The 10,546-nt window shown below is 39.7% G+C and overlaps 1 protein-coding gene across 1 annotated transcript; it reads right to left on the reverse strand.

Annotated features, from left to right (window-relative positions):
- Window positions 1-5,298: 5,298 nt before the first annotated feature.
- LOC5511658 (zinc finger protein ZIC 4) lies at window positions 5,299-8,002 on the reverse strand. Its single transcript, XM_032381020.2, has one exon. It carries the CDS (start codon window positions 7,666-7,668, stop codon window positions 6,202-6,204), a length of 1,467 nt encoding a protein of 488 aa, XP_032236911.2. The 5' UTR covers window positions 7,669-8,002; the 3' UTR covers window positions 5,299-6,201.
- Between the last annotated feature and the right edge of the window lie 2,544 nt (window positions 8,003-10,546).

The raw sequence follows: 10,546 nt of genomic DNA on the forward strand, positions 1-10,546 counted from the left end.
TTTTAAGACAAAACCACATAGCTGCAAACACTTACACCCCCTTCCTACATGAATGTATCTAATAGTCACGAAAATTCGAGTTATCTTAGTAGGAACTAACCAAAAAGTATCTAGAATCTAGTCAATTCGAGTATGGGGTTCTACTGTAAATTTCAGTAGCCCGTAGCAGCTCAGATTTCGCATTGTCATTTGATCGGGTTCAAATCTGGAAAAGATTTCGCGGGTTTATCATAGCTACATTCAGAAGCCTGACAAACTCTGTTCCAACTGCCCTTGGGAATGTAAGTTTTTTTTTTGTCAAATCCACAAGGTTACCGCCGCCTTCAACCATTACCCACAAAACACCGCGAGTGGAAGAAATGAATCAAGGTGACGACGCGCACTCGTGTTCACCTTGGCGTACTTATAGCGGAGCTCCATAGGTATAGAAATATGGTAAGCTATGCGACTTGGTTTTGTGGTCATCGCGCGGTTACCCTGTGGTGTCACAAACCAGCCAGTTATCCAGCCACGCAACTCTCAGGCCCCTCTCGGTCTTACGCTTTTATATGTTTTTAGTTCAAAGTTCGTATGTTCACAGAAAAAAAGGCAGTATTTAATGAGAAAATATGCGGATTCAAATGGACTGAAGTCTTTTAGGAACCGTTTTGTCTGAAGTACGAGTCGATAGTAAAATCTACCCGACTTTCGTGAATCCCGCCCGTCGCAACAGCTAACAAGAGGACTATGGAGGATCTACACTACCATTGTATATTCATTCACGTCCATATTTATGTAAGGAGAAGAAAGAGCCTTCCTGAGAAGAAAGGGCCTTGATGTCTGTTTTCAGCTATAAAAATCATTCGCTTGTGTCGACGAGTTCCTTGCTAGCAGAAATTCGACAACTTCACAGTTTACAACAAAAGCGAACAACACAACCACAACAGAAAGCGAAAAAAAAAAATGCCAAGGTGAGTTTTAGACGACGATTTTTATTGAGAATATGAAAGTTATTTTCCTTTTATTGTTGTGCTTTTATAATGCTCGTTTGTTCGTTTTTTTTCCAATATCCAATCGCTCAGATTAAAACACCGTACCAGCTTTAGTTTGACGTCAAGATGCCATATCAAAGTCATATATATCCTTGTTTTGATGTAAATACGTAAATACTACAAGTTCTATAAATTCAGGCGTATATTCCTCACGGTAAGTAAGAATTAAACGACAGAAATACGTAGTAGTCTAGTTACTGTATCAATGCCACTTAGCTTGTTTCTAGAATTTGCCTTGAGAATTCGTGGTCTAATCAAACATGTTGAGCATAACACATCCTTTGATATTCTTCGTTCTCTCTATACTTTATTGACTGCGTTGAGATATTTAATAAAGGCTGACAATAGCATCCTGTCGTATATTGCTAAAGAAGACCTTTCCTGTCTTTATATTCTGTGTATTTAGTCTTTTCAAAGATACAGCAAAATTTTTTTCAACATTATCATAACTACTTTAACTTAACAATTACAAAATAATTTTCTCTTCGAAAAAAAAAATGCAACCCTTATTACGTATATTGTTTTTGCTTTTATATTGTCTGCATCTTGCATACTTTCTAATGTGTTTATTTATTTTCATTCAAATAGTTGTGGAAAATCAGTAAGGTTATAAATGGCATGATAAAAATATTGTTTTGAAAGAAAAAAAAATTAATTGTTTTCACTTTTATTTAGGTAAAACCACCCAAGGACTATCTGAGGGCCATGATTGATTATAAAGGCTGGAAGGCATAATAATAGGCAAATATTAAGATAATATAGTAGGGGATTTCTTACTTTTATACAACAGTATAAGTGTAATAGGTTTTTTAGAGCAAGATACTTGCTCTCAAAAATAAATAAAGAAAACATTTATCTATCAACCTAAAGATAATGAGGAAAGGGGAAAGTTTAGGAGAGTGTTGTTGCATTATTGTTTATTTTATCAAAGATATACTCCCATTTCTTCCTTTTTTCTCTCTCCTGACTATTTTTGTATGCAATTGACATTATTTGCTGTTTCCCCTCTGCACCCTAAATAAATTAAAATATGTTAGATTTGAAATAAGACATTTTCATTTAGCACTACTTTCAGTAATATCAAGGATTTTTTTTAGAATTTGCCTCCCAAGTAAATTTGTTCTTCTCCATTGCATTTAATTTTAGATCCAGGGTTTCTATAAAACAGCAGGCCACCATGCAAAAGGGTGGGTGCACCAATATGTAATGCATGACTGTAATATCCTTGGTGATGGAGTATTACCAGTATGTGATAGACAAAACTTCCATATGGCACCTGAAATGTATAACTATATCATTATATCTTTGGAATGCTGTTTCATTCATTATTTGTTATTTTGCAAGGGCAAAGCTGGTCAGAATGTAGCTTTGATACAAGTTCTATACTTCCATAAAGGGAAGAGGTTTTTATTAGATCAAAGTACTTAAATTATATAAAGATAACAACAAACTTGTGGAAAGGAAACAGTTTTATATCAATCCTAAAGGTAATAGGGAAAGGGAAAAATACTTGGAAAGTGCTCAGTCAAGTTATTATTGCATTATTGTTATAAATGTTTTAGAATAGAGTAAAAAAAATTCAAATAGAGTCACATTTCTCCCTTTCTCCACTCCCCATTTACTTTTTGTTTATTTGTATATTTATTTCTCTCTGCCCCCAACATAGATCAATGAACATGGTTTGGTTTGAAATTAGAAACTTTCATTAATTTAGGATTTGCCTCCATTGCATTCATTTTTGGGTAGCCTGTATGGGTGGATCCAAAGTTTCTAAAAAAAAGGCCAAAGGGTGGGTGCACCAATATGTAATGCATGTCAGGAGGTATATTTGTGGAGTTTAATTTCAACACATTCTTCTGAATAATCAGTTGCAGTACGTGAAAACTACAGTATGGCATCTAATTCTTTGGAATACTGTTACATCCTTGATATATTCTTCACAAGGTCAAAGCTTGTTAGAATGCTATTTTGATAAAAACAAAATATAGATAGTGGAGTTAAATAAGAGGGAAAATAAGAATTGACCATTAGACTCTTGAAAGTCACTCTCGTCAACTAAGACACCTAAAGTTTGACAGCCTTTTTCACACCACGGTTTAGTATTTGTTAACTTTCATACTGCATATTTAATATTGTTAAATGAGTGCTTGCTTGATACATTTGTGGGGACCAATGCAACAGACCCATACCGAGGATTTTTCTTGGGGGGGGGGGGAAGAGTGAGAAAAAAAAAAATAGACCTTACATTTCCGGGGGTGGAGGGAAGTTCTCTGATAAAATTCTGACCGCACCTTGCAGTATCTCCAGGGGAGATTAATGTCGGATTTGGCTACACACAAGAGTGAGTTCTGTCTACAAATAATAGCACGTCTATTGAGAAACGAAAAGGTTCTTTGGCCGTTGTGTGTGTGGGAGGGGGGGGGACGCCTCCTAGGTACGGGCCTGTACAATTCATAATGACATGGCAATAAAAAATAACTTTTTTAATCTACTTTAAAAAAACATTTTAAAGACACCTAGCTCCCCTAAATTACCCCTATCAGTCAACACAAAAAGGTATCAAATGCTGGCTCCGCCTTTAGGCAGTGCTTAAATCTATATATTTTACTTACCTAGTATAAGGGCGCGTGATTCCGGAATGAGAATGATTAGAATAGAAAAATCGCGCGTTTGTTTATCCCGCGTTCCTATTCCGGAATGGAATGAAGGTTATTCCACCCATTCTGCTACCTGTAGCAGAATGACTCGAATGCCATTCTGAACATTCTCTACCCACCATTCCCATTCCAGAATGATAGGACAAAAACGCGCCCTAAATGTCACGGCAAATATGGCGAGCACCATGCACTGGAAATGTGAGCGGTTTTCTTGATATAGTTTGAACTTGTCTCGGTAACAAATGTATAAACTTGTTGCAATTTTGTAATAAAATTGAAAACACGAATTCTACACAAATAGTAAAATTCTAAATGAGAAAATTTGAGACAAGATCCTGAAGGGAAGTGACAAAAAAAGGAAGGCGACTTTTTTTGCTCTGCCTTGCTTACAGTACCCTGGGAATGCTCGCAGTGCAGATGTCGCTGTGTTCGAACGCTCAGAATCGCAACCAGTTACAACTAATGACGCACAGAGAACGCATAAGTTAAAATCGAGGATGACCGCGCGCTCCTGGGTCTAGTTCCTGCTGCGGCTTGGGCGCCCCCGGTTATTCAGGCCTTGGCACGTTTGCATCCTCTCTGAGAGGTCCGCAAATCTCGCTCGACTCAACACTGGATTCGCGGGTTTTTCTCCCCTCCCACCACACCCTTAGGGTAGCATGCAACTAACTAGGTATTTATATTCCACCAAAAGGTGTGACGGGTATCCCCCTGGGGGGCGGGGAGCTGAGGCCCGGAGGCCTGGTTCCTCGGGTGCGCTTGGTTAGGCGGTTACCAAGCTATCCGATACCTGACCCCAAACTTATCAGAGGATGAGTTTAGCTATATTTGTTGGCATCTACACTAACAATTTTTAGTTAACAAATTTTAGTTGACAATTTTTAGTTGACAAGTATATTTGTTGGCATCTACACTAGCAAATGTTCCAATTGCCGAGAAAAGCCAAAACTGCTAGCTTAGCAACTATATTTCCCACATAAAAATTGCCTACTTTGCTCTATCTACACTAGAAAATAAAAATTGTTACATAAGAATTGTCAACTAAAAATTGTTAGTGTAGATGGGGCTTAACTCCAAGGACCTCCAGGTTTGTTATTGTTTTGTATCTCAAGAGATCACGGCGCTCTTCGTGTTTGATGGAGGGTTTCTCGACACGTGGTAATTCTCTTCGTCTAAACAAATTACCCCAAATCACAACAAAACCGTTTTACCACATGCATCGCGGAAACGAACTTCGAAAATGGCATTCCACAGAATTCCAGAAACCATAGCGTTAAGCAAGAGAAAGCGAGTCGAAAGCGACTACATGTGGCCTTCCCCCTTGGGGCAAAACTTAACTACTTTTATGGGTTTTGTAGATATTTTTTGCAATAAAGTTTAAATCTTCCGATATATTTGTCAGGGAATGATAAGAGGTGACTTTTGACCTGTATTTAAGCGAATTGCAAGTTCAGAAAAAGGACAAATTTGGAAATGATTTTCTCCAGATATGCAAGTTCAGAAAAGGGACAAATTTGGAAATGATTTTCTCTAGACACGCAAGTTCAGTAAAGGGACAACGTATTATTTCAAAGGAGAAAGAGTGTGAATAATCATATATTACACAACTATTTTTACCGTGAAAAATGTTTATTCAAATAATATTTCCCTATATAAATGACATTTGTTAAATAGATTAATCAAATTGTATCTGCTATTTGAGTTTAAGCCTAGCTCATCGGTTTTCAATATTTTTCTAAAGTAACAATCTTATCAATGTGCGAAGACGATAATCGCTCATATCTGCTAGATATAATTGACCTTCATAGAAGGGGAATGAGAGCTCTAGACTCACAAATAGTGTGATTTTTTTCTAATTTATATATAATAAACTAGTATACAAACAGTCTAATTTTTATTCTAATTTATCTATACAAAAAACTTTAAGGATGAACGCAGTTGTTGTAATGTCATTTTATGCGAATGCGTTTACTTACAAAAATCACGAGTTTTAGATTGTTTTAAGATTAAAAAGTTTTTTTTTCTAAAGTAAATATTTCATAGAAGTGTTAGAAAACTATGTCAAATATAAAACACCACAAAATAAGGAAATACTGTTCGCAACCGAACACTGTCCGCAACCTATTGTAAAAACCCGCTTATTAACTCAGTACAAAAACTTGCTAAAATTCCCCCCATTTCGGTTATACCGGTTATACCGCCTATGAACGAGTACTTCTATAAACTGCATGAAGATAATTAGTTAATTGATAAAATAACACACACGAATCTTCAATTTAAATAGCGGTGCTAAAAATCTGCTGGTGAAGGAATGGAATTTGAGTCGGCACAAAGAGCCTTTAATGTAAAACACGTACGAAGCAATGGAGAAAAATTCCCCACAAAAACCTGAAACCGCATTAAAATACTTATCTAATCTAAGAATAACAACTTACGTCCCAAACAAATTGCGCGTAATATGAGCACTCAAATCCAATAAAGTTTAAGAAAGTGCCTAACTATCTGTTGAATATCTACGAAACCGGTTCCTGTTTCAAGAGAGGCCCCAGCTCTGCCGTGTGTTCTGAACTTGGGAGCCAACCATTGATTCTTGCTGTTTTGGATTCGCGGTGAGGCGGAACTGGAGTTTCTAAATCGTTGTTATTGTCATAAATTCCCGCAGGGTTATCCCCACATTTAAAGTGAGCCTTCAGGTGTTTTCGGAGTGAACTGGGATGAGTGTAGCTTTTCTCGCAACCACTATAGCGGCAATTGTACGGCTTATCTGACGTGTGAACGTGCGAGTGTTTCTTGCGATCGCTTGAGTTAGCAAAGCGCCGGTTGCAGCCTTTGAACTCGCACTCAAAAGGCTTCTCTCCTGTATGTGTGCGCTTGTGAATTTTCAAATTTTCCGAGCGCGCGAAAAGCTTGTTGCAGCTACTGAATGGGCAGACGAAGGGCTTTTCTCCCGTGTGTACCCGGATGTGATTTACTAGCTTGTATTTCGCTTTGAAGGGCTTCCCCGCTCGATCGCAACTCTCCCAACAGCAGACGTGCTGCGTACTGTCACGTCCATTCACGTGCTCGATGGTAATGTGCTTGACCAGCTCATCCATACAAGAAAAGACCTTATCGCACAACAAACTCACTTTCTCGGTACAATCTATCCATTTACAAGAGAAATTATCTTTCGCTGGTGAACGCATAAACCGGAAGAATGCTCCATTGGGAGTCAGCTTAAGCGCGTGTTGTGGTGGGTGTTGTGGTGCGGTAGAGTTGACGACCAGTGTCTTAGGCTCTATAGAAATCCCCTCGTGTGAGCTCGGGCTGAGTGACTGCCTCTTTTGTATCTCTCTGTGTCCCTGTAGGGCTGAATGCACTGTGTGAGGCGTACTCGCCACACTTCCCTGTGACTCCGGGCTGGAATTACTGACGATCGAAGGCGCTGATGTACGGCCGCTTGACTCGGCGCCGTTGGAAAACAAGCCGGCATTTTCGGGGTTATTTTCGTGGGCTCCCGGCGCGCGCGTAACGATCGGAGATAACGACCCGTGGTGCAGTGAGTGAGTAGTTGGTTGGAAGCTTTCGCTCGACGGGTAACCCACCTGAGCGCTCGAGTCCGTAGGAGGCGGCGGGTAGCTGGTGAAACCACGTTGTTCTCGAAGAAGCAGGAAGTCTCGAGCTGCGAATAAGGCATTCCCGGCTGAACTACCAGGATAACTAGACTGCATATTAAACACCCCTTGGGCCCCGTAGCTTGCATATTGCTCTAATCCAGCCTGGCCTGGAAAACCTGGAATATGCGCCGGTGGTAGAGGTGCTTCTTGGTACTGGATAGTGGAGTAGATGTTTTCCTGGGGCCAGTCGGTGGTCTCGGCGGCGGGAATAAGCTGTGGACGCGTTAGCATGAACTGCGGGAAGGCCGCCGTGTTGTGAGGTTGCGTGAAGCAGTCAAACATCCCCGCGATAGTCTTACGCACGATGCTCGTAGTGCCGTTCATCTGAACTGCAGGGTTTCGCTACGCAGATATCATCGAGTTTTTATCGTTCACGAACTTGACTCCTCCATGTGAACTTGTCGTATGCCGGATAAGATTACCGCGCGTTCGGATTGGTCCCTCCTCTCGTGATTGACAGCAGAAGCAATTTTATGCCAATCAGCAGTGGCTTTCCACCAATCACCATGTCGCGTTTCAGTTTTGTTATTTTTCCGCGAGAGCTCATATGACACTGAGGCGGAAAAGCTTGAGGGGATGAGCACTTAATTGATTTGGCATTTGGCGCTCCAAAGTCCTCCCATCCTTAGTTAACCGGAATAAACCGTGTGCCTTGTCGAGTAGCTATGCAAACTCAGACTCGCATGGCTCGAGTTATCTTTGATCAAACATTCTACTTAGTTGGGCACTCACACTTGAGAATAAAAACATTGCTTGAATGTGTTTTTTTAATAGCAGCAGGGGTCTCGCGGTGTTGATAGCTGTCTAATTTGAGTGTTAGACGTTCGGAAATTGAGAGCCATGTTGCGCGAACTCAGTTTGCCTTTTAATAAACTCACGTGTGAGCCAGAGGAGGCAAACGTTTATATTTCAATAACCATAACTCTATCGACTACGGGAATGACTAAGAAAACAAATAAACCATTAGTAGAACTCCATCAGTAAATTGTTACACAATAAATTCACACCATAGAAAAGGCTTTGTTTTCACAAAGTGTTAGAAAGTTACCATGTGTTAAATTTTGATAATAACCTTTCCGGCCCAGATCTATCCCGAAAAACAATAAAAAGAGCGGTCTTTGGCTCAATTTTTCTTCTAACTATTTCCGGAATGCAGAGTGTAAAAAAACATCGTTTGAGTGTTAAGATGGTTGATCATAGCATCAAACTTTCCTGATCGCTCACGACTTCTTATCTAAACTCTGTCAGGCTAATGATTTCCGCGATCCCATCGTAAATACTCCTCCGAAAAGGCAAGCGATGTTTGTGTTTCGATTGCGCTATTTACCCATCTTTCAGAGCGAGTGTTATTCCATTTGGGTCTGTTTATTCTCTGTCATAGCTTATTACACCTCCTAGACATTTCTTTCACAATAAACCGCCTACTTTTCAAAAAACCACCAAAATAACGACCCAAAAATCCAAACATGAGTTTAGACCACCGCGAAGGCAGCAAAGTTGCGCGAATTCTTTTGGTGTCCTTTAACAAGATGATTTACCCTTGAAATGCCCTTCACCCGAAAGGTCGAGAGACAGCAGACCCCCTGCTGATGTAACGTTATTTTTCTGGACAATTATAACAGACAGCAAGGTGTCTTGTCCTTACAGGAAACTCGCGCCTGTTAAACAACCCCTTATTTGTATAAACCAGTATAAACAAGTCACGCGCTTGGGCTCTAATAATGGTATTGTTGGAATGAGCAAATAATTGCTTTAAAGGCCCGTTTGTAAAGAGTTCGATTGGAGAGTTTTTTTCCTAGATTGATTTTTCGAGGGAATTGAGATCATAATTATTTCAGCGTTTAATTTGCTGAAGAGTTTGTCTCATCTGTGGCAAATTTCCTGTTTGTCGGCATTGCTTTAGCGTCAGTTTCACTAACAAGATTAATTTGTTTGCTGGCACTTTTAGAAGACTATTGTCACAATTCAGTCAAAAGTTGACTTCAGAAATGGTTTTATGATTTTCTGAAAATATTTATCGGGATATGTGAATAACGAACGAGATGTGTGAGATACGACTACAAAATGAGCTAGTTTGAGAAAAGCTATATCCTCTTGTGTTGTTTTGCCTTCTCAGGCGGATACTCTTTTGATCATGATGATAAGTGCGTTCAAGACAAGATAATTACAAAGCGTTATGCATTAATAGAAGAGAATCTACCTCGTCTATGTATTTTGTTTGCTATATAATTTTCTGCTATCACAATAAATTTGTACTAAGAAAAAGCAACACGAAAATGAATAAATGCGTAGCGAGCAATTCCCTGTTTTGATGACAATAGAAATAACGTTATTTCATCGGCAGTGTCTGTGTTTCGAGGTAGACACAGGAAAATATTTTATTTCCCCCCTAAAATTATCTCGATGCTTGCATACCGTAAATGATCTATTAAACGCCCCCTATCTAATAAACGCCCCCCCCCCCTAAGCTAACAAGTTTGCAACAAACACCCCTCTAATAAACAACCCCTCTCTATTTAACGCCTCCCTACCCTCCCTCCCAGCAAATGAAATTGGAATTCTGTTAATATGAATCAATTTTAATTCCCTTCTTGCTTAATCTGAGCTTGGCTTCTCCTGGGTGAGACTTGCTTAATATCAAGAAAACGCTTGACTGAGATAACCCCACTGCCCTTGGGTTTGTTATATTTTTATAGTTTGTAAAGAACACCCCTTTCTAATAAACGCCTCCTATCTAATGAACGCCCCCCCTCCTCCTCGGACCATCGAAATTTATCGGGCGTTTTTTTAGATGAGTTTAGTATTCAAAGCTCGACGCTCGCGTTAAAAAAAGTGCTTCAAAAGGATCACGGTCCAAGGGAAAAAGTGCTGTATAACGTATGCGCATGCGCGTGCTCTGGCGAAAACAAGCACAATCGTAGTGTTGAATCGTTCGAGAAAAGGTACGAAAGGCTGACTTCAGTCGCTGATTTGACTAACTGTACAGCATTAAAACCATACTGTACAAAAGATGACAGATTTGTGTGATAATGAGGGAGTCATAAAGAAAATTATAGTCTTAGGTTTGGTCTAGTTTCTTAGCAATCGCCAAAATGTGACAGTTCGCCGGTAAAATGCCGCCATTTCAAAACAAAAAGGCTGGTTTAACCGCGCGGTACTGGAACTAGTCTTGCGTTTTTCAGCACTGGCGCACACAGCGCGC

The sequence above is a fragment of the Nematostella vectensis genome, chromosome 9 (genome assembly GCF_932526225.1).
Source record: "Nematostella vectensis chromosome 9, jaNemVect1.1, whole genome shotgun sequence".
In the NCBI taxonomy this organism is placed as follows: domain Eukaryota; kingdom Metazoa; phylum Cnidaria; class Anthozoa; order Actiniaria; family Edwardsiidae; genus Nematostella; species Nematostella vectensis.

Coding starts and splice junctions, on each gene's coding strand:
- LOC5511658 (XM_032381020.2), bottom strand. CDS start 7,668: ATGAACGGCACTACGAGCATCGTGCGTAAGACTATCGCGGGGATGTTT.